This window comes from Hypomesus transpacificus, chromosome 26 (genome assembly GCF_021917145.1).
Source record: "Hypomesus transpacificus isolate Combined female chromosome 26, fHypTra1, whole genome shotgun sequence".
Classification (NCBI taxonomy): domain Eukaryota; kingdom Metazoa; phylum Chordata; class Actinopteri; order Osmeriformes; family Osmeridae; genus Hypomesus; species Hypomesus transpacificus.
In genome coordinates, this window is record NC_061085.1 from 714,583 (window position 1) to 740,166 (window position 25,584).

A 25,584-nucleotide genomic window follows, 5' to 3' on the forward strand; every position below is an offset into this window, starting at 1 on the left:
GCGGATCTTTGCTTCAGATATTCCTGTAGGCCTACACTGCTACGTGCTGTGTGATTGAAATTACGACCTGAGCACCAGAATATCAGTTATGGCAGACCTGGGCATTGTACGGCCCTATCTCTGTCTCTGAATAGTTTAGACCACGATATGATCCAACCATGAGTGTGAGTTCCGTCAAAGAATTCACACTGCAATGCTTTGGGGCTATACTCTCACACAATCTTCCAAATGATTTTGAGTAATGAACACAAAAAAAAATATTTTTTAAATATTTGTCTTTTTTTGGAAACCAGCATTTTGGATATGACGTTTGAACGTCATGGATGTGACGCGTCTGGACCAGTCTTTTGCAAATTACACAAAACCCCTACATGAATAGTGATTTACAACATTAAAATATTAATTAAGCACTGAAATTAAAAACATTGAGTTACAAATAAACTGTGTGAAATACCCCCAAAACACAGTCAATGACCCCTTTAAGACATCTTTGATCGAAGCTGTCAACTCTACCTCAGCTTGATCCGAGGTAGCGCGAGAAAATTACAGAGCGCCGCCTTAAATGCCTAAACCAATCGAGTCCCTCAAGCATTTTCGAGTTGCCTCTCAAGTAGGAAGTAAATATTACAAACATGGAGCCGGGATCGAGGTTATGGCAAAAACAGTTACGGCAAGACAATTAGGCTACTCGAAATTTCAGTATCACTGGAGAAGATGTCGATCGTTGAAGATGTTTAGGCTATATCATGTTACCCATGATTCCGACTATAATCATGACTCAGGGCTCCAGACTAACTTTTTATACTAGGAGCACAGTAGCCCCTGACTGAAAATTTTTGGAGCGCAAGCAGAACATTTAGGGGCACACCTTATATTGACCTGCAATGCATTTATTAATGTAAATAGAGAGGGTACAATTCAGTAGCAATTGTAAACATCATGCTGGTAGTTCATGAAGAAAGGGACATCCTTAGTTTTTTCATTAATTCAATATTTTGCATAATAATACACAAAAGTATTAATTGTTATCCAGTGAAATTAGGGATTTATATTAGCAAGGGGGTTTAGAACTTTTGCAAAGCACTGTATTCATGTCACATTCTCATTGGGGTCTCTAAATGTCTGATCCTAGAATCGCCCCTGGTACAATTTCTGGGGAAATTGTGGGGTGTGCCTGCGTCAGTTGCAGATGGGGCCGTTTTTTACTGCCATTTTTACAACTGATGTACAGCGACGCACCACATAAGCTACAGTTTAAATACATTATTTATTGTGACATTACGTACTGTACATGCAAGTTTTAGCTAAATGACTTAAATGTATGATGCGCTTTTCGATCAGTCCTCCGACACCACGACACGATACATGCCGAGTATAACAGCGCAAACAGAGGCAGGGATACAGTAGCAACGCTAGTGCTAAATTAGTATTTAGTTGCTCGGCTCCATGACGCAAGGTAAGAAGGGCTCGTGAAACTGACCAAAAGAACCAAGGGAACCCCACTTGTCTGGCAGATTAAGACATGTTCGAGGAACCTAACAAAAAATAGCCTTTCCAAGACTTTTAGCTAGGTTTATTGGTACCTAGCGAAAAATAGCCTCAACTTTCCTAGAGTTTTAGCTACGGTAGTAATGCTGAGAGCTCACTGATATCCCTGTCTTACGAGAACTTATCTATGCGTCGTTGCGAACGTGTGCTGACGTTGTGCACACCGAATAAATTCCAAATTTTTAGGTCGCACATGCGCGAGTGCTTGTAAAAAATCCTCGCACTGTCTCAAAAAATGGTCGCAAAATGCGACTATTTGGTCGCAGTCCAGTGTTTCCCACAGATTAGAAAACTATATGTGGCGGGGGGGGGGGTCGAAATAATTCACTAAATCAACAACAACAAACAAATAATTTCTGCATATGCAGGTAGTGACGCTGCATACAGGGTGCTAAATAACTATTTAACTGGTCGGCTCCATGACGCCGGGTAAGTAGCTAGCTCTTGAAACTTCTCACCAAAAGAACGAAGGGGAACCTTCGATTAAGACGTGTCCGTCGGTACCTAGCGAAAAGTAGCCTCAACTTTCCTAGACCTTTAGCTACGGCACTAATGCTGAAGGCTCTCTGATGTAGCTGTCGGTCTCACTAGAACGGCGTATGCATTGTTGCTAACGTGTGCTGACGTAGTGACTGTGTGTGTATGTGAGAAAGACGCGTGCGTGAAAGAGACGGAGGGAGAGCAGGGAAAGGAAATGCAGCTGAACGAATACGCTGCGTGTTTTTACCTAAATAGCGATAAAAAAAATGTTTTACGAAACGCAATGTGTGGCGGCCGGTGTTGATTCTGTGGCGCACCGCCACAAATTAGTCTATGTGTGGGAAACACTGCAGTCTGGAGCCCTGTGACTGGAATGTTTTTCACTGAAACACGTCGGTGAAAGTGGTTATAACAGCCGAAAACACGATTGTTAGCTTTGCTGTTTCATTTGAGAACATTTCCATTGTGTTGTGAGCAGTGTATTGTGAAGATTTACATTGTGTAGCGTCCGTAACGTCACGTCCATAACACATCATTAAAGTTTTTAAAAGTAACAAAGGGGCAAGATTTTTTTATTAAACTAACCATTGGTATAAATAAGATTTGCACAGAAACTTTGGATGTTGTAGCATCGGCCCTGTTTGATAGGCATAAACTTATTCTACAAAACTTTACGGACGTGACTTGGCCATGGAACTCACTGACTCATAAACAAGAGCAGGGTTTTTCCTGGGTCAAAATGGGTCTTCGGTGCTCCATAATTTTTTTTCTTCTAATTAATGTATTTATTCCCAAGTGTTTTACACCCCCCCCCCCCCACACACACACACACACACACACACATTTTCGTCCTATTTCCCCTAAAGCAATAAAGTTATAAAGTATGTTTTAAATTGCATAAATGCTGCTAATTAATAATTGACGTAACAACTTATTGTAAATGGTCAGTAGCCTAGCCTATCGATTAAGGTAGGCCACTCTAAAGCATGTACACTGCCTGCTTCATTTGATCTTGATAGGCTAAGCATTCTGTAGCAAATATTAACAATATACCCACTTTTTATTAATTAAAACTACTTCAGCATAATAATGCACCTAAAATACAAACCTGAGAAAGGGCAGCAATCGCTATCAAATCAACAGACATGTACAATTTAGCTAGAGCTAGGGGAAGAATACAAACAACGAAAATCACCAGTTAACTTGATTTAAATTTGCAAGAACTATAGACTTATACAATAACGATCTTAAGAACTGACAACATAAGTTATACGTTCTCAAGGACGCACACGCGCAATCTCAACTGCGGTGTGAAGCGCGTGTCCGTGCTATTCTCCGACATGCACTCACTGCTGATATACGGACTTAACTTTTGTACAGCCTGATTTCTAATACCGTGACGGCAGAAATATAGCCATAGAGGAAACACTGCACTATATGTTATCATTCCAGGTTAAGAATACCAATGAAGGCTGCGTTTGAAATCGTAAATCAAACTTTTGTCAGCATTTTGAGTGGAAATGTAATTAGCATTTGTAGGCTACAGGTGTACTATTCGTGCACGTCGGGCTGGCCCTCGCAGCGGAACGACAGTTTAGTGGCCGCTCTGTCCATTCGCGTACCTCACAGTTGCGTATTGATCATACAAGAACACACGCTTATCAACTTGATTATTATTGATCAAAACAGAACGAGGGTTCGGCTGTAGCCTACTTGAAACATACTATTGAGAACATATTCGCTAACATGCATTGCACGCGTGATGAACACAGGTTTTTTTGCCTTTGGCGCTCTGGATTTGTCATTGGCGCTTGGGAAAACGGCTTTGGCGCACGCCAACATTTTATCTATGTAGGAAAAACCCTGAAGAGGCTTAATGCATTTAAGGAGTTGTGCTTTTAACTGAAGCTGAGCATACACAATGCTCTATCATTCCCTTGTCAATCAGGAAAAATGCTAAATGGTAAGATTTTATTGAAAACTGGAGTCAATTTACCCCGTTCTTGAAATGGTACAAAACGGCCATTTGACAAAAGTTTTTTTTGCATGAGTGCACAACTTGCATATTATTTAAAAGAGTGCAATTGTCTATACATTTAGATCAGAGTGGTTACATGCAACAAAATATAGACATAAGTGAACATTTTAACAACAGTTATATTTGTGTGGGCACAACTTTTTTTCTATGGTAAGGGTGACCTTTGCATGGAATTGCCCCTCTACTGTTACTTTGATAGTCTTTTCCTAGTTGACTAACATGTACAATATTTACAGAATATCCTTAGTCTTCTGATAACCAGTAGCAGCTAATCAAAATATATACTATACTGCTTTTTACAATGGGGGAAAATGAATAGTAAGCAGAATTAAGTTCAAGTTATTGTTGATGTGGCCCTCCAACACATTTCAGGTTTCTCATGTGGCACCTTGTCAAAATTAATTGCCCACCCGAGTTACGGAGCTGGGCCATGGAGCTAACCCATGGAGCTATGATTTTAATGCTAGAGAGTGTGGCAAGCTGGTTTAGCCAAGGCCAAAGGGCAAGAAAGCCAAATTACAGGTGTTGGCCATCTGAAGGGCATGCGACAGCAAAGGGGGGACCCGCTATAAGACTTTGAGCCATGAAATGTTAGGTCTCAGTTCAGGGAAGCACTTTCTAAACAGTAGCACTTTCTATTTTGAAAAGTTTTATTTTGCTTGCAATGTTTTAGTTTGGCAGCTCAGTGAAGCACTTAAAATATTTATATTTTTATATACAGTTTAATTGTGTTCATATAAAACCAATATTTACCTACACCTTATTTTTGTTTAAGGTCATTTACATAATGTATATGAATGTATATGGAGCGCGATAAAAAGGTGACCTTGAAATTGTGGTAACGCAAGGAAAAATTTGGGTGCACCTAGGGGTGGGCGATATGGCCAAAATATTCTATCACAGTATGAGTAATTTTATATCACGGTTATGGTATATATCACGGTATAGTAATTGTTTTGTAAATTCAAATAAGAAATGGTACAAAATAACCATACCGTACTTCATCATCGCACTTGATTATTTATTACAAACAAAAACAACTGCCTTACATGAGACAACACTTGAGGTAAAAACAAAAGACTCAAAAAAGTTACGAGTACGAGCGTTCCGATGGCTGATCCGCAGTCATGCCATCCGCGTGGTGACCTACTCACAGCTCAATGCGGATCCGTAATGCCCTCCGACAATTTCAAAATGAGCGAAAGCGATCAGTCGGAGTTTTACCCATTATTATTATTTATCCATATAACTTGGGTTTCGGCGTATCAACCTCGTTAAAGCTCGGTCGATACATTAAAGCCTCAGTTTGATATTTCCCGGCATGACTTCACTCTCCAGTGTTTCCCACACATAGACTAATTTGTGGCGGTGCGCCACAGAATCACACCGGCCGCCACATATTGCGTTTCGTAAAACATTTTTTTTTTATCGCTATTTAGGTTAAAACACGCAGCGTATTTGTTCAGCTGCATTTCCTTTCCCCTGCTCTCCCTCCGTCTCTCTGTCACTCATGCGTTTTTCTCACATATGCACACAGTCACAACGTCAATACACGTTAGCAACAATGCACATATATGCCGTTCTAGTAAGACCGACGGCTATATCAGCGAGCCTTCAGCATTCGTAACGTAGCTAAAAGTCGAGGAAAGTTGAGGCTACTTTTCGCTAGGTACCTTACTCACATTTACATTTAGTCATTTAGCAGACGCTCTTATCCAGAGCGACTTACAGTACTCGAAGTTTCCCCTTCGTTCTTTTGGTGAGAAGTCTCAAGAGCTAGCTACTTACCCGGCGTCATGGAGCCGACCAGTTAAATAGTTGTTTAGCACTAGCGTTGCTACATGCATAATGCAGAAATGATATGTTAGTTGTTGTTAATTTTGTGAAGGTGTGAATCATTTTGGATTAATATTTAATGTAACAAATTATTTACAAATTAACTGTGCAACAAATTATTAACGAAGGAATTATTACGACCCCCCCCCCCCCCCCCCCCCCCCCCGGTCTCACAACCCCCACCCCTCCCGGCCACAATTAGATTTCTAATCTTTGGGAAACACTGCTCTCAGTTAGTAAGTAGTTAGCCTTCACTAGTCATCCTAGATCAAGAATGTAAAGAATTTTACAACAATAATTTTACAGCACGAGACATAACTTGAACAACAAATCGAATTGGCTACCTGCAGAATGGGTCCTCAAATATATTATTAATTAGCATCGGCATGAATGTGGTCCGCTTAGACAAAATATACTCCACATTTAGACACATTTCTACCGTCGCACGGTATATACCGTCATACCGTCCAGCCCTAGGTGCACCTAAATAAAAAAGTTGGGCGCACCAGTGCAACCAAGGGAAAAAGTCTGGAACCCTGGACTGTACAGTGCAACTATTTCACTCGCATAGGCCCTTAAAATTAGATACATGCGCAAACCGGACCGGTGTGTGAGTAAAGACTAGCCCCCCCCTCCCCCACTGCTGATCATTCAAAACATACCGGTCACCGGGAGTATGGCTCTGTGGGCTGCCCGTTAAGCAGCCCGTTAGACAAAAACAGTGAAAAGAAGAAAATAGGGATAAGATAAGGAAGGTTTGGTTAGCTAGTAATGTAGCTATATCAGGTGCCTTTTGTTTAAACGTGTTCAACTTTTCAATAAAGTCGATCATCAATGTAACTTCGTCAACCGACCAATCACAGTCAATTAGTTACTCATCCAGATTGTGGATAGTACATCTGCAGTGGACATATGTAGATTTAGCCAGAGCCAGGATTCATTGTCCCAATATGTGCTCCTTTTAGCCAGCCTCCTGAGAGCAACACATTCCCCTTGTTCTATTTTACATCTGTACACAAGTTATTGTTATATAAATGATCGAATGTATCGATAGTGATATCGATAAAGATTTGAATCGTTAAGCACTCTCGAAAATGGTATCAATATCAATAAAAATTAACGCTCCCCATACCCAACCATACCCCCCTTCTCTCTGAATGGCCCTTTCCCCCTGGAGACCCTGCCCCCCTTCTCTCTGGATGCCCCCTTTTCCCTTGGAGACCCTGCCCACCACCCCATACATCATCAGCCCTGGAGACCCTGCCCCCATCACCCCAGACATCTTCAGGACCTTGGGATGACCTACTCCCTACTGGGGATGGGCATTTGACTAAATTGTCTTAATCGACCGTCGGGAGAATCAACGATAGATTTTCGATTAATCATTAAAATTGTTATATTAAAATTCACTATTTATAGGCTATATTAAAATGCAGTGAAAATAGAAAAAAACACAGCGTGTTTCCGCATTGAGATCTGTAGCTATTACAAGAAAAACAACAATTTCTGTAACTCCAAGAAACGGAGCCGACAGCTAGAAGCCTGTGCTCAAACACAACTGACCCTCGTTTTTTTCCGGCTAATTAACAAAGCTTCATAAAAACCTTCGCCCTCAACAATACTTAAGGGTAGCATATCCATCTCGATGGACTTTATCCGTTGGGTAATTTTCTCTGCTCGTTGTGCATCGCAGCTCCTCCGTGCTAACACCGAGAGCAGGATGCACCACCACTGACCAGGGTCGGATGTACGTTCTTCAAGTGGTACATCATTTGAGTCGTGGAGGAGTTGTATTTATACTCAGCTTTGAAGTGTTGGCAGTGAACAAAGACATTTTTAAGTCAAAATGGTCTCACGCTACACTTCGCCGTGACCTCTTCATGTTTACTTTTGAAATACATGGAAACTTTAGGCCTGTGGCGTTTTTTTCCAAACATTGGCTTCATTTGGTAAAATGGTTAATTGCTGCCACATAGCGAAATCCATTGCATTCCTTCAAGACTCACACTACGCAACAGAACACGCATTAGTTTTATCGATAAACAAATAATGTCATCGACTAAATTCTTAATGATCGATAATCGATCTTCGATTAATTATGCCCATCCCTACTCCCTACCTTGGAGAACCGCCCCCCTTTTATTGCATCAGACCTTTGGGTCTTGTCTGCCCCCCCCCCCCTATCTGAACATCAGATCCTTGAATTGCCCACCCCATGCCACCACGAACACCCTGGACACCTAATTGGATAACCACATCCCTTCCCCTTGCTCTTTTGACCAATCACCTAACAAACACCTGCCTCTCTTGGGGGGTACAAGACCTGTCTCCCGAGGACAGGTAAACAGAATTTGGTTTACTGTACTACACTGAGAACATCCTGGTGTGTTGTATTAATTGTTGATTGCATCATTTCTTATTAATAAACTACAAAGAACTTGGTCTGGCATTTAACCTTGTATTCTTCTCCACCCTAGATTGGCAAACTTTAACAATAGCCCGGGGGAACAAGGCGAACGGCTGGTCCATCTTAATTACGTGATGTGCCGTTGTTATAAGCAGACCTGCAAACTCCTCAGAGTAAAAAAGGTGACAGTGTCGCGGAGGGTGGGGGGGGGGGCGTGCCCCCGGCTCAATTGTTTTGTGATTTTAATATACAAATGACACATTTCTGAGCGTGATTTAAAGGCCATATTGCAGGTTAAACATCACTGTTGATAAATGGGTACATGAAGCACTCAAGATATGTATATCACTAATCCAAATGGTGTCTCTAAATGGTGTTAAAGACCAGTTTGTGTCGTTTTTGGTGTTAGCATTAGCATATTAGCGCAATTTGGTGATGACGTCACGTTGGGGAGATGTGGAAGAGACTAGGCATAGATATCCATAGACATAATATAGATATCTATGGAGACTAGCCTCAGATTAGTATTAGAACTATGGCGAATGACTGCAACTCACCAGGACGCTTCACCAACTCCACTCATTCTCCTCGGACAATCTAACTACATAAAACATTAGGGTTGTCCATGACTAAAATTTTCTTTGGTCGACCAAAACTCGACTAAAATGTCATCATGAATCAACTAATCGAACTTTGAAACGCTTAAAAAAAATTTAAAAAACAAATATTTTCGTGATCTGACTCAATGGCTGCTGGACATTGTAGATTCAGCCACTAATAGCCTACTAATAATAAGACTCGTGTCACCAGTCCTGTTGTAACCAAATGTCAATGGTATTTTGTATCTCTTACAATGTACTTCAAATTAAAAATATTGTTTGTTTAACATGCAAATCATAAGAGCGCGCTTATCACTACCTGAAAACTTGCAGCATGCGAACTTACGTAGAAGCTGAGTGGGGAACGTTGCAACAGAGAAAGATTTTGTCTTGGCCGGAGAAGATAATGTCATTCGATTTGGATGTGATTCTTATAATAGGCATATTCCTTTTTCAACCCAGCGCGTTAGCATGAGTGAAGCAGGGCTAGACCAACTAATGTTTTTCAGGTGGTAGGCTACATCATTTTCGACGTTGAACTATGAAAAATAAACCGTTGCAGAGTTTGCATTCAACGTTTTTCAAGTCACCCGGTACTTTGTAAATGTAAGTGTACTTTAATGAAATTCCGCCATACCACAGATGTCTTTGCCATTTTGACTAATAACACCGACAAAGTAGGCTATGGCAGAGCTTGTAGTTCTGCAGCCAATTGTGCTTGTGCAAAGTACCAAACCAAAACAAAGCGCAGATTAACAAAGGGAAAACAGTAACACCTTTTCTTTTAAATTATATATTTTTAGAGTTGGTTTATTAGTCTTAAATAATATATGTTGAACATTTCGTTAATTCAGCAATGATGACACAAGCGGGAAGCAGATCTCACACTGCCATATGGCAGCTCGACTAAAACAATCTAAGTCAGGCCTGGCCAACCCGCGGCTCCCGAGCCGCATGCGGCTCTTTGCCTGGTGTCGTGCGGCTCTTACATTCATATCGAATTTTGTGTTTGTGTTTTTTTTTTATGTATGTGTGTTCAATGTTCATGTTGAGTTCAATATTTTCATCCCAAGCAAATGCACGTCTGACGTGAATTTTCCCATGATCGCGTCTGTATAAATTCACTTTGTATCTAAAATAGACACGCGAAACGTGTTTGGTGTGGACCAACATAAAACTCCAAGCTGAGCTTGGAGGGAGGGAAAACCTTGTTGTTGAGTAAACAATTGGTGTCAAGTTCGCTCTGAAAACAGCAGGAAAAAAAATGCTCAGCATAACGCAAATATGAAGATGAACACAAGACGTTTTTAACAGATTGTGAGAGTTTATATTTTTTGTTGAACGTAATGGCCATTCCCCCTTATGCCAGGCGTCGTTAGCACATTTCAAGGCTTCAAATGTTCAGCGCCACTTCAGCTCACTCCATGCTAACATTGACCAGGAATTTCCAAAAGGGACTTAATTTCGCAAGAACAAGGTAATCACTTTGAAAAGTCAGGCAGAAAAGCAGATACAGTTGTAGCTACAGTTGTTTGTTGTCACGTTAGTCGTATCTTCTCTTAAAGTAGGCTACACACGCACCAAATTCTGACACCTCAGCCTCTGCATGGGTTGTACCATGTGAGGGAGTTCTCCCCTCCCAAATAGAGTTGGTTGGGTCCATAGCCCGTCTTTTCCAAAAAGTTTTCTCAGGTGGGCCACCGATAGCGGGGCCGGGGGGCCCCTACCGTAACGATACGCGTCAGCGAGGATGGATGGGAGCATGGCCGGAGTGATGGCATCACTAGACAAGGTTTTACCAATTGAAAAACGTCTGTTTATTTTGAATTTAGCTCAAACAACTGTTAAGTGTGGAAGTCCCTATCTTGCATCACACCAAATCCATACATCCTATGGGGCTAAGCCCAGAATGTTTACAACGTCTGGTTCCGCGTGATTAACACTGATCATTAAGCAGTCTAAAAAATTGTATCAATATAAACAATAATAATACGATCCCTTTCTGTAATCATGATACCCCCCAGAAAGGTCAAAGCAGACTGCATCCGGCTCTGTTTGGTTTACAAAAAAAGTGGGCCGGTCTTCAAGTTCAAGTCTTTTTTTTGTCAGGTGCACAGACAAGGTTAGACTGGGCACTGAAATTCTTAAGACAAGACAACGCAAGCACCTGGCATAACATAACATATAAGTACACAGAACAAATTTACATCTATGCTGAGCTTAGATAAGTGAACTTCCTAAATATACAGATAGCAATAGATAAACGACTATACTAACCCTAACTCTAAAACTTCCTAAATTACAGATAACAATAAATAGTACGCTATACTAACCCTAATACACCAAAAAAAAAAAACCTGTTACAACCCTGTAACCTAATCTAACCTAAGTGGAGTACAGTGCAGTAGTGCAAATTTGCAGATCAGTGACTTGGGCCTGAATCTTGGGCCTGAATCTCCTGGCCCTGGTGACATGCCTACAGTAAATTTGTCTGAGCAGAGGTCTGTGTCTCTCTGTCTGTCTGTCTCTGTGTGTGGTATGTATGTATGTGTGTGAGTGTGTGTGTGTGAGAGAGAGTGAGTAAGGGATGGGGCGATGTTCACGTGTGCAGGATGTGGCTCTTTGCAGTAACAAGGTAAAAAAAAAATGGTTCTTAGTCTTGGACTGGTTGGCCACCCCTGATCTAAGTCAACCAAGAGCATATCGACCAGAAAATCGACTAGTCGACCAAGTGGGGACAGCCCTATAAAACATTTACACAATTTCTACAGAATGAAACACTTTCTGTTATGTACGCTATTGCAGCATCGTCCCAAGATCTCTACAGACCATGCGGCTAATTTAATGCTCAACACTTGAACACAGGGGCTTTTTACTTGAAAGAGGAACTAGAGATGGTACAATTTCTGGGGGAAATTGTAGGGCGTGCGTCGGTTGCAGATGGGTCAGTTTATTATGAAACAAGCCGAACCCCCTTTGAAACTAGCTATTTTAACAACGTTGTCACCAGCAGTATTTTTCCGATGGAATCGCAGTTCAAACCGTACCATCTGCTAACTGAAAATATGCAGCCAAACACGTAAATAAGCTTGATATTTATTTAGGGGGAAATGGCTAATTCAAAAGAAGTTTGCTGGAAGCGATCATTGTCAGTAAAAAAAGCCGACCCTTTGGTCTCAGTCTAGAGCCCTGCATGGAGAAGCTGAAAGAAGAAGCTACGAGCCAGCTAGCCTAGCTGATGTTGCTAACCAAACTTCACTGACTGTGCCGGAAATGAAAAATGTTTCTTTTGACAAAGTTCAGCCTGTGGCATTGAAGACAGCAACGCACCACACAAGCTTGAGTTTAAATACATCATTTAATGTGACATTACTTACTGCACATGCAAGTCTTGAATTGCTTAAATGTATGATGCTGCCAGTACACCACGGCACGATAGATAGTACTTAAGCTACTAGTACTGTGCAACAGTGTATCCCATATAGTGCTTGTTCTATCCAGCCTAGCACATATATGCACGTCGTATCTACTGCGTCGTCTCAGTTAAACTATGGAAATACTGCGACTTGCTAAACAAACAGCTGTAAGACCCAGTGAAATGTTATATACAGCTAGCAAACTAACATTAGCTAGCATAGCTAACGACATTGGCTAACTGAACTTCGGTAGGCTATGCTCAGCGCAAGCTGATTCTGACGCAAGTGCTAAGATTCCGTTGGCCAAGAGAAAAAGTGTTAAGATTCCAATTGGCCCACAGAAAGGTCAATTATAAGAATTATCCGATAATGTTTCGCAATTCTAAGCCTGAATGGCATGCAGAAGAAGGGCAGCCTACCCCCCCCCCCAAAAAAAAAAACTCTACGGTTCTACACAATTCACGTAAATGACCCAATTGACCAAGAAAACGGCGATTGTCGCCGAAAAGCGACAAGTTTGTAGGTCTGTATAAGTCATGCAATAACACAATTGTCATCTGCATTTAAATTCCTGACCAATGGTCAACGGCCCGGAAGATGTATTGTCAACCACCCGCACACCAGATGCTGTCTGCTATTAGCATGGCTGGTCAGGGATTGTTTTCAAAAATTGTTGGTTGCTGTGTAAAAAGATCCACTTTTGTCTGCTTTAGACGGGAACATACGACACAGTGCATCTTTGGTGCTTTCACACCTATTAGTCCGTTTGCTTGGTCCGAATCAGTGGATGAGTTGCTACTTTGTTGCATTTATCATTAGGTCCGGTTAGTGTTCACACGGTCCTGTTTTAAGCGAACCAACTTTGTAAACATACAATGACGTTTGTTAAAAACAATGACACGCGGTCACACAGGTTGTTAATCTTTTGGACAGAAAATGATTTAGGGAAAATCACTTCCTTGTAGGGGTGGAACGGTACATGTATTCGTACCGAACCGTACGGTACGGGCGTCACGGTTCGGCTCGTGAAATTACACGGAGAATACACGGTATAAAAATTTATAAAACTTGCGTGCAAATTAATTAATGTAGTGCGGAACTACTGTAAGATATTCGTGTTCTTTAGGGACAATCTGTAGCCCCGCCTTAGCTCTGAAACTGATTGGCGCCGCCACCTGTGTAGCCGAGCTGTGCCTGAGTGAGTCAGAGATAGCTAGCAGCAGCACTAAAGACGTAGCCTATGCAACGCTACAGGGTTCAACATTAAAAAAAATTGCGACTGGCCCCACGGGCCAGTGGGTTTGAAATTTACTGGCCCCAAGGCCATTTTTACTAGCCCCCCCGCCAAAAGTGGTAATTTATCATTGTTACAACAAAACCAAAGACTTATAAGTTATGTTATTCTGTTAACATGTTTAACCATTTATTAAACACATCCTGGATATAAAAAGAACAAAAATGAAATCACATTTCTAGTGATAAAAAATAATAAGGTAATAGTCAGCAAAACAACTGACTTTTAACCAAAAAAATGTGCTCTCTTCCCTGCTGACAGCCATCTCTGCACGACTGTCTGGCTGAAACTGAAACCTCTGGTCCCTCAATGCTAATTTATAAAACCTTCCATTGCATTTCATCAGTATGATACTAAGTACCCAAGTCGACACCATTCTTCTGCTGCAGTACAATAGCCCGGGGGAACAAGGCGATCGTCTTTCCGTCTTAATTACGTGATATGCCGTTGTTATAAATAGTGCAATAACATGATGGACATCTGCATTTAAATTCCTAACCAGCATGGTCAACGGCCTGGAAGACGGATTGTTAACCATCCGCTTAACTGTCATGCAAACCAGGTGCTGTCTGCTAGCATGGCTGGTCAGGTATTGTTTTCGAAAATTGTCGGTGCCTGTGTAAAAAATATCCACTTTTGTCTGCTTTAGACGGGAACATACGACAGACGACACAGTGCATCTTAGCTCCATAAAAAAAGTTGCTTCCGTTTGAACTCATAGCTCTACTTTGCTTTCATCTTCACTTTTGTCTTACGCCAGTTGTTAAAAAAATTATTGAGATTAGAGAATTACAATTTGACAACCACTCGTCACTCACTCAACTCTTGATTTGCCAAATGTGCACCCCACGAGCTGCAAAGTTATTTATGCATTTAGCAGATAGCAAAACATGAAGGATGTTAACTTTTACGATGCAAATTTTTTTTCAATCAATAATTTGCAGTGGCCCGATTGAGCCAGTGAGTTGCTATTTAACTGTCCCGACGTTACTTTTTACTGGCCCCGGGCCATCGCTTATGTCGAACCCTGCGCTAGTGCTAAATATGAATGTTCGTAGTGTAAGTATAGCGAAAAATAGCCTAAACTTTCCTAGACTTTTAGCTGCGGTACTAATGCTGAGGGCTCGCTGATATTGCTGTCTTACTAGAACGTGCATTTAGTCTAGCAGACGCTGTTATCCAGAGCTGTTATCCAGAGCATCATACATTTAGCTAAGACTTGCATGTACAATAGTTAGTCTGGAGCCCTGCTTCTGCATTTTTGTTTTGCTTTTCCCCCCATTGTACCGAACTCGTACCAAACCGTGATGTCTGAACCGCGGTACGAACCGAACCGTGACTTCAGTGTACCGTTCCACCCCTACTTCCTTGTCACGAAACAACAATGGAGCAACAGCAGCGTATTGAAATTGCAATACTATCTTTAATTGTTATGACCATGTTTTTTGGGTTGCTCGTTGGTCTTTCCTCAAGATTATATCCAGGTCATCAAACCATGGGAAAAAAAATAATTTGTCCGACGAGCTACCACTTTTCCATAGAATATCACACACTTATGTATTGCTGCCTACGTTTTTTAACTTCCAAACGACATTAGACCACTGTGTAAAAATAATCCTTTATTTCAGTAGGCCTATATCATTAATTTAAATACCTCACTATTCTTATGTGTCTCCACAAGTATCTCTGCAATATGATCATCAGCCCATATTTGCAGAAAAGCTTTCACTTAACCAGTTCCCCACATTTTCCCTCAACAAATGTTCCTGCTAATGAGTGGCACGGCTGTCTCTGTCAAATGTCAACATCCTTTTTCAACCCACAATGCACTACATTTTGGTTTGCTTCCTGGAATAGGTCAATAAAATGTCAGATTACGTTCACACCTAAAGCGAACCGAATCATGGTTCACTTGGAACTGGACCGAGTCCCTTATTTTTAGGGGGACCATGGTTCGGTTTAGGGATGTCACGAGAACCGATACTTACGGTACCTTCCGATGCTAAAATAACAAAACACCGACGATGCCCATTTTTTTGAAGAACCGTAAGTACCGTGAGCGCCGATGCCAGATGTTAGCATCGGTGCTGCGCCTTCAGGAGTGTTCAAGTCGACGTTTACATTAAGAAAAACAAGATAACTGCTGCTTTAGCGATCGCCCCGCTTCGACTTGTTGACAAGAAAGGCAAAAAAAGTAGTTTGCGTTTGAGGCAGATGACCGTGGCGTTATAATTAATCCGCAGAAGCCATTATGCAAAAAATGCAACCGCAGTCTTCAGACCAAGGGGGAATACTTCCAATTTAGCTAAGCACCTGAAAGATCTTCATCTGGATTTGTTTAAAGAATTCAAGGCAAGTTCTGATTCAGTTCCAGAAGAGGCGCAGCACCAATGCTAACATCTGGCATCATACAAAATAAATCAATGTTCGTTGAAGTCGCGGCGAAATTCTGAATACATCCAAAGAATGCTCTTTTTCTGTTTGTTTAATCTGTCATACTAAAATACACGTTACAGAGACTTCCGGTAATGGCGGCGAGCTGAGCAGGTGGTTTTTCTACCCTCCACTAAACTTTTATTAAAAACTGATAGAAACCTAATTTACAACCACCAAAAGTGAACAGCGTGTTTGGCTTTGTCAAAGAAACCTGCGACAACCAAAATGTCCAGACGCAAACAAGCAAAAATGTCGGATTTTGGCTTGACAAAGACGGGCGGGGAAGCTAGCGACAGCGCTAATGCTAGCGCCATGCCTGACGAAGCTGAACCAGAAGATGGAGACGTAATAGCAGGCAAAGAAATCCTTGACGCCATCAAAGGGCTGAAGGACGATTTCTCGGACAGGTTTGACGGGGTAATAAGTGCAATAGACGGAGTGAGAAAGGAGATTAGCGTCTGCACAGAGCGTGTTACGAGAGCAGAGGTCCGCATCTCCAGCACTGAGGACGAGGTGGTTACACTCCAAGCTAAGGTCCGAAAACTTGAACATGATAAGAGAGAGCTGCAAGATAAAGCCACGGACCAAGAGGCAAGGTCTAGGCGCAACAACTTAAGGTTGGTTGGCCTACCAGAGAAGACAGAGGCGGGAGATACTTGTGGCTTTCTTGAGAAGTGGATCCCGGAGTCACTGAGCATCACAACACTAACGTCGGCTATTTTTCTGGAGAGAGCCCATCGGACAGGCCCGAACCGAGAGCCCGACGCACCCCCAAGAGCAATCATAATGAGGTTCCTGAACGACAGAGATAAGGTGGCCGTACTAAGAGCAGCCAGAACCAAAAAGCAACTTCTCTACAAGGATAAACAAGTACGCTTCTACCAAGACCTGCCACAAGAAGAGCACAAGAAACAGAAAAGTTTTGACGCGTCCAGACAGCGGCTTCGTAGCTTGGGGATTCGGCACGGCATGCTGATTCCTGCTAAAATGCTGGTGACTTACAAGGATAAAACGCATACTTTTGACACACCAACAGACGTGGAGGAATTTATTCGGAACATCCAAGAGGGAAATGGGATTAGTTGACTGTGTACGCCAACGTAAAACATTGCTATGACCACGGCAGAGTATAAGGACAAGTAAGTTTGTTTACATGCAATGTTTCGCAGAACTGAAATACTGCTGTACATGTTTAACGGATTATTGAGCTCGTTTGGTTCAGATAAAAATTGCTAATCTTGTTTTCATAGACAACTTTGTATATAAGGGGTAGTGGCCAGCGGCCAATTGTTTTATAAAAAGTCGCATAAGTTATTGTTTGTCATACTTTACAACGTTTACTGTATAGGTGACATATAATCAACATTTTGTTTGGTTTTGTTAAGGGAACATGCCCCACTTGAATGCTGTTAGAACAGCTCGGGGGATAATATGCCTGATTCAAGTAGAGTAAACTTCATATCCCACAACGCATAGCGCGGGTTGTTTTGTTTCCGGGTCACTGGCACGTGAGGTAATCTTGCGGATTTATAAATTGACGGCATCTCAATGCACATTTGCCTTATATCAAAAGGGTGTTACCACTGGTTCAATTTATTTACTCGCATACATAATGGTTTGGATATCTCCTGATAAATAGTGGAGGGAGAATGTTACGTTTAGCTTGAATATTCCTCACTTAGTGTGGAGTGTTTTTCTAGGTTGCTGGAGTGTGCAGCTAGGGGGTGGGGGGAGGCTCAGTTCTGGAGCCATTGGGGTGTGGGGTTTGTGTGTTACCAGTTTATTGAGATCACGTTTTCTTTTTCCTTTCTTTTTTTTTTCTCTCTTCTCTTTTTCTGGTACATTTTTGCTTACTGTTTGTTGTACAATCCACAAAGCTATGATTCTATATGACAGGTGAATTAGAAATTAAATTTACATCTTGGAATTGCAGAGGGTTGCAAAAAATTAAAAAGGTAAAGGAAGTTATGGCCAGGTTAAAGAGTATAAATCCTCAAATCATTTTCCTTCAAGAGACTCACCTTACGGCACAAGAGGACATTAGAATTAGAAGGAGATGGCAGGGCAGGGTACTATCAGCGGCCTATAATACTCAGGCAAGGGGGGTTATGACACTCATTCACAAGTCGATTCCTTATAATATCACCAACGTAATTGCAGATAAAGCAGGTAGATACTTAATAGTTCAAGGGACACTTTTGTCAGAAATGCTTAATTTGGTTAATATTTATGCGCCCAATAATGATGACACATTTTTCAATAACTTGTTCTATACACTATCATCCCTTAATGGTCAATATATAATAGCAGGTGATTTCAATTGTACACTGGACCCCCATAAAGACAGATCTTCGCATATAGACAAGACTCATATTATTATTCATCATTTCATCAAATCATTAAATCTAACAGATGTGTGGAGAGATAGGAATCCTGATGTGGCATTTTATTCATGTTTCTCCAGTACATATAAATCATACTCCCGAATCGATTATTTTCTTGTTTCCGCAAGTCTGATGTCTAAGATCAAGGACTGTACTTATGACAGTATACTGGTCTCAGATCACGCCCCAAATAGCTTAAAATATGTAGATCCAGGGCTGAAAAAGGATCCACCTAGATGGAGAGTAAAGCAACAGTGGCTGAGGGACCCAGACCTTATCTCTTTTCTTGAAACTCAAATTTATTTATATTTCACAGTGAATGGGTCTGAAACATCTGCTAGTACCAGGTGGGAAGCTTTTAAAGCTTTTATTAGGGGTCAGATCATTAATTTTACAAGTTCCAAATTAAAAAAAACTAAACAAAAGCTGGCACTGTTAGAGTCAAAAATTAAGATTGTGGAGACCAAATACTTTCAAAACACCTGTCCTAAATTACACCAAGAATTACTTCTGCTAAGAACTCAATATAATGAAATGTCATCCACCAAAGCTACAGCTAATCTTTTAAAACTCAAACAAACTATTTTTGACCAAGGGGAAAAACCAGGAAAATGGCCTGGCGCATAAAACAACTTCAAACTGAAAGAGCTATTACTGTACTGAAAAGGCATGGGGCTGATGATATTATTGACCCTATTAAAATTAATGTGTCATTTAGAGACTACTATGCAAAATTGTACAGCTCAGAAAGAAATTCGGAAATATCAGATCAAAGTATGTTCTTAAGCAATTTAAACATTCCTAAAGTCTTGGAGGAGGAGAGGGTGGCTTTGGAGGAAAATATAACTCTAGAAGAAATTTCTTTGGCAATTAAAGGCATGAAATCTGGGAAGGCTGCTGGTCCGGACGGCCTGCCCATTGAGTTTTATAAGAAGTTTGAATCTAAGTTAAAGGCGCCCCTCCTCGAAATGTTTATTGAATCTTTTCAGGAAGGCATTCTTCCTCCCTCCTTAAGGGGTGCTTTGATCACACTTCTTCCTAAACCTGGAAAGACGAATGATAAATGTGAGAATCTTAGGCCAATAAGTCTCCTAAATTCTGATTTAAAAATACTGTGTAAAATTTTAGCAAAAAGATTAGAAAATGTATTACCGGGAATAATAAATGGAGATCAAAACGGATTTATTTTAGGTCGTCAGGGGTTTCATAATGTAAGAAGAGTCTTAAATATTCTACATAACCAGAGAGAGATACCAGATACAGCCTTCCTGTCACTAGACGCAGAGAAGGCGTTTGACAGGGTGGAATGGGCATTCTTGTTTGAAGTACTCGATAGGTTCGGGTTTGGGAATAATTTTTGTAATTGGGTGAAACTTTTATATAGAGAGCCATATGCAGAAATTGTTACTAATAATAATCTATCCAAACCAATTCAAATTAACAGGGGTTGTAGACAGGGTTGCCCATTATCGCCGTTATTATTTACGATTGCAATTGAGCCTTTAGCAATTGCAATAATACATCACTCACTGATCTCGGACATATGTACAGGTCTAGTCGAACACCGTCTGGCTCTTTATGCTGATGATGTCATTATTTTAAAAAAAAAATTGGATATATCTGTTCCAGCGCTTATGGACCTTATAAAAAGATTTGGCAATGTATCAGGTTACAAAATTAACACCTCCAAATCCTCCATTTTATTGTGTAATTCGAATGATAGGAATAACCCTCCGACTAGCGTAAGTCAATTCAACTCAGTCAACAGTTTCACATACTTAGGTATTCAAATCACTTACAAAATTGAAGAAATTGTTCAAGCCAATTACAATCCTGTTATTGCATCTACTTGTGAATCACTTGAAAAATGGTCAACACTTCCAATCTCCCTCTTAGGTAGAATTAATATATTGAAGATGAGTATTCTGCCCAAACTATTGTACCTTTTCCAAAATATCCCTTTGCCGCCTCCCTCAGACTTCTTTCCTAGATTCAAGAAACTTTTTTGCAATTTTATTTGGAAAAATAGACGCCCCAGACTTAGTTTGTCCCTTCTGTACCTACCGTATGACAGGGGAGGGCTCCAATGCCCCAATCTATTATGGTATTACTGGGCTACTCAAATAAGAACTATGAAGTATTATTATTACACGGAAAACTCGCTAGTATGGAAAGATATTGAATCCGGCTCTGAAAAGATTCCATTACCTGCATATATATATTCGGATACTTTTAAAAACCTTAAAAAGAAAACAACAAATCCAATAGTTAAGAACATGATTGTGGTATGGTATGATGTAAATAAATACCACAAGGAAACTTCTGTTCTTTCCAGGTTTAGTCCAATTTGGGGCAATAACCATTTTGTACCAGGAAGAGCTGATGGTGGGTTCAAGTTATGGGCTGATAAAGGAATAAAACAAATGAAGGATATTTATAATCCGAATGACGGTCATTTTAAAACGTTTGAGGACCTAGTAAGTATGTATAACATTCCCAAAAAACACTTCTTTAAATATTTACAACTAAAAAGTTTTATTAGATCCTATCAGAACCAATCCATTACCAGCCAAAAGATTGATTGCATTAACATGGAAAAGCAATGGGAGACCAATTATTAGACAATGGTTCAAAGAAATGTCATTATGTCTGCCTCTAGAAAAAATTACTTATACACTCAGGGACAAACAAGAGAAGTTTAAAGTAATATGGGGCCCATTCATTAACTACATCAGGGACAATGATCTCTCTCAGATGCTCGATGAAGTGGAGGGTTTTTTTTTTTTTTTTTTTTTTCATTTGAATATCCTTTTTAAAATTTAATATTTCTGTTAACTTATTATTTATCTAAGCATTTATATATGGGTGTATGTGTATGCGTACATTTACATACTTTTTCTCATAATGTAATATGTCGGTATCCATGTATGCGTATATGTATATTATTTTTATATATGTATTGTTATTTATACTTTACATTGTACTATTTTATTTTATTCTATTAAGTCTGTTTTTGGTGTTTTTTTCTTTTCTTTTGCCAAAAAAATTAAAACTCAATAAATAAATTTTTCAAAAAAAAAAAATACACGTTACATGATGTTTGAGATGGTGGGCACATGTGTTACAATGGCTTATGTACATAGTTTAGGTTAGCTGTAGTTTTAACGTTAGCCCATAGCTTAGAAGGTAAACTCATGTCATGTTCATCTTGTTGGCTGAATGGCTTAATTGCACTTTATTATGTTGTGCTATGCTCTATTGCACATGTTTTGTATGTCTTTGTAGGACATTTTGCTATTTTTCAAATATTTTAAAGAAGTTCATGGTTCAAGTAGCCTACATGGAATCTTAGACAATCCTCTTTTTTTTTACCATGGTATCGAAATTGGCATCGAGAATCGTGTTATTTTAATGGTATTGGCACCGACTACTGAATTTTTGGTATCGTGACACCCCTAGTTCGGTTGTTTGGTCCGTACCAGAGTTCGAATGCGTGTTCTCACCTATCCAAACGAACCGGACTTTCAGAGAAAACGGACCGTGGTCCGATTGAAACGGATCAAACATGTCAGGTGTAACATGTTGCTTCCGTTTGAGCTCTCCTTTGCTGCCATCTTCACTTCAGTGTCTCGCGCCAGTTGTAAAAAAAAAATGGTAATTACAATTTGACAACCACTCTTCACTCAAAACTCAACTGATTGGCAAACGGTGCGCCCCACAAGCTGCAAATGTATTTATGCATTTAGCAGATAACAAAACATGCAGGATATTACGTTTTACAATGTAATTTGTTTTCAATCAATGCTTTGCAGTGGCCCGATCAGGACAGTGAGTTGCTAGTTTAACTGTCCCAACGTAACTTTTTACTGGCCCCGGGCCATCATTATTGTCGAGCCCTGCAGGTAAATCAGCAATCGGCTAATGTTCCCTTTTGTGCTTGTGAAACGGGAGTAAAAAAAAATACAGGAGAACAGAGCAACAGACAAAGGGACTTATAGCAGAGTTGTGTGACATAAGCTTTCAAATTATGTCATACGTTGAAATCAATTTTTTTTTTTACTTTTTATTTCACATAATAATGGCTAAGCACTATTCGGCCAATTTAAGAGCCTACGTCTTTTTTCAAGTTAATTATTATATATATATATTTATTTATTTATTTTTACTCTTATTCAATCTAATAGCTTAACAGTCACAAGAATTGCCAGAATATGGGGTGGTTCATGTGTTTACTGTAGTCTATGCTTTGCGTCATGTCAGGCTAATTACATAACGAAACCGCATTAGTAAAAATAGATTATCCAGATATTCGAAAATCATTTTGGACACTATTCGAATCGTAAAATCAATTTAAATCCCCATCGCTAGTGTAGGCTACTCACTCACGGGCGATCAGGTGTAAATAACAATAGCAACGTTGCGCAAACTTTTGTCCCAAATGAGTCAAACTTATGAGATGACGAGCAAGAAGCAAATTGCCTCTATTTTTCAACAACTGTTGCATGTTGATCTTGAAAATATAGCCCAATATATATTGTCATACTTTTAGGGGGTAGGAGGTCAGTGGGGGGGCTCCAAAACAGTGGTAGGGGAAACTGCAGATTTGTGTTCGCTTAGCAGTCAGTCACTTCTTGTCACTGCGCTCCGTTGTCACATGACAAGGAGCTAACTAGCGCGAAAAATAAATCTACAAACATACATTTTAGTTGTGGTGCTTAATATTCAGTGGGTCAGTGTTTCCCCTATGTTGGCCCGCCACGGTTATATTTCTGCCGCCACGGTATCAGAATTAGAGCTGTACAAAATTTTAGGCCGTCTATCAGCCGTGATTGTTAGAACGCATGTCGGAGAATAGCACAGACGCGCTTCACAGCGCAGTTGACATTGCGCGTGTGCATCCTTGAGAACTGAAAGTCGTATAACTTATGTTGTCAGTTCATTTAAGCCTGTTATTGTATTAGTCTATAGTTCTTGCAAATTTAAATTAAGTTAACTGGTGATTTTCGTTGTTTGTATTCTTCCCCTGCTAGCGAAATTGCACGTCTGTTGATTCGATAGCGATTGCTGCCCTTGCTCACGTTTGTATTTTAGGTGCATTATTATGCTTAAGTAGCCTAGTTTTAATGAATAAATAGTGGGTATATTGTTATTATTTGCTACAGAATGCTTAGCCTATCAAGATCAAATGAAGCAGACAGTGTACATGCTTCCGAGTGGCCTACCTTAATCTGTAGGCTAGGCCACTGCATTTACAATAAGTTTTTACGTCAATTATTAATTGGCAGCATTTATGCCATTTAGAACATACTGTAAGGTGTCTTTAAGTATGCAACACTAGTGACTATAGTAGCTGAGGTGTGGGTACTGTACTTGCACTAACTTATGCCTATGAATGATATAGACCGTTGACTGACCATCAAAATCCCGTTAAATCTAGCAGATGCACTACTGGTCCCTGATTTAGATACATTTCTGTAATTTGGCTATTTGTATTTTGATTTGGTTGAAACGTGTGCAAAATGTGTGTGTAGAATACTACCACAGTGCTTTGGGCGTTAGGTTACTGTAGCAAGTCCAATCAGAGCTGTAAATTGCTATCTAGGCTGGCTTTCACTAGACTTACTCTTTATACATGTATTAATTAGCAAGCTAGTTGGAGCCTACCATTATTCGGCTACAAAGATAGGTGTGCTTTGGGCATTAGGTTACTGTAGCAAGTCCAATCAGAGCTGAAAATTGCTATCTAGGCTGGCTTTCACTAGACTTGCTCTTTATACATGTATTAATTAGCAAGCTAGTTAGAGCCTACCATTATTCGGCTACAAAGATAGGTAGAGTACATTACCAACAACAGTAAACTTAAACAGGTACTCCAACCAGTACCACAACAATCAGACAGGCTACAGTTGCTAGATCGTTGCAGCACAAAATATCCGTTCTAAAAGGTTGGCGATGTGCTGAAGCGCGTACCTAGCTCTAACTTTCACACTGATTAGATCTCAAAGGTTATGTGATGTTTTGTGCCGTCAATTTTGGTTGCTTTAAAACATTCAGTTTTTTCTAAAAAAAATGTTGCAGCTATGCCCCTCATATAATTAGCTTAAGAAGCAGATAGCCACCCATTACACACCATGACATGTCCCCTATTATTTTAACGACAGCTAGACAAGCTAGCGGTCAGTTTGCTGTGCTAGCTAGCTAGTAGCGAGTAATATAATCATTATTTAACTTACCATGCAACTTTATTTCCGACGCGCAACATAGACCAATTCCAATAAGGGGTGAATTCTAAAATTACATTAATCCTCTTTAGGCGCAAGTCAGCTCACATTTCCACGTGGAACACATTTGTCAGCCTGCTATTGTAGGTACTTTAGCAAGCTAAGGACACACATACATCTAAATGACACTCTACTTCCTGTAAACCAGTCCAACCTCCAACTCCACCCGGATTGCGACGGCAGATGTTTTATGTTCCTGTGCAGGATCTCTCAAGCAGGGGCATGGGTGGGGAACGTACGGGCCCAGAGGCTGTTTGCTCCGTCCCTAGAGTCTATTTAAAAAATGTAACATACCATTTACTGACATCTAAAATTAAGTAAGGGATAATGCTCATTATTGTATGATATTTTACACCTTGCAACATGCCTATCCCTTTGGTCACCTGCAAAGTTTAAACAATTTTACAAACTTTAAATTATGTTTTAATGCATTTTGCAATAAAAATCTAACGTTTTTCAACGTTAACCAACTCTGATATTTCCGCTCAGCCCAACACCGGTTTTCCTTTGGCTGAGCTATTAGCCAGAAAGCTAAGCTAGCTCTAACGTTATGCTAGCAAGAATCAAAGGTGTGTGTACAAACCATTGTGTACTGTTGACAAATAGTAAATATAATTTGACAACATGTTTGACAAGAAGACTAGCTAGCTAACCCGCCTTATTGTTTTTGTTGATTTTATGTAAAGCACTTTGAGCTGCAATTCCTGTATGAAATGTGCTATATAAATAAAGTCTTACTTACTTACTTACTTATACCAGAGAATGTCTAATCCAGGGGTCCCCAAAGTTTTTTCTCCGGGGGCCAGAAATGTTTTCCTTTCTTTATTGTGGGGCTGGGTCAGTCTGTAACAGAAAATTACATTGT

The 25,584-nt window shown here is 40.3% G+C and overlaps 1 protein-coding gene across 5 annotated transcripts in view; it reads right to left on the bottom strand.

Annotated features, from left to right (window-relative positions):
• The window catches only part of opa1 (OPA1 mitochondrial dynamin like GTPase), a 134,210-nt gene extending 109,329 nt beyond the window's left edge, over nt 1–24,881 (bottom strand). For all 5 annotated transcript variants that reach the window (XM_047049950.1, XM_047049948.1, XM_047049949.1 and 2 more), the window contains exon 1: nt 24,672–24,881. In XM_047049950.1, the coding sequence (XP_046905906.1) occupies nt 24,672–24,700 (29 nt within the window). In that variant the 5' untranslated portion in view covers nt 24,701–24,881. The remainder of the gene's footprint in view (nt 1–24,671) is intronic.
• Between the last annotated feature and the right edge of the window lie 703 nt (nt 24,882–25,584).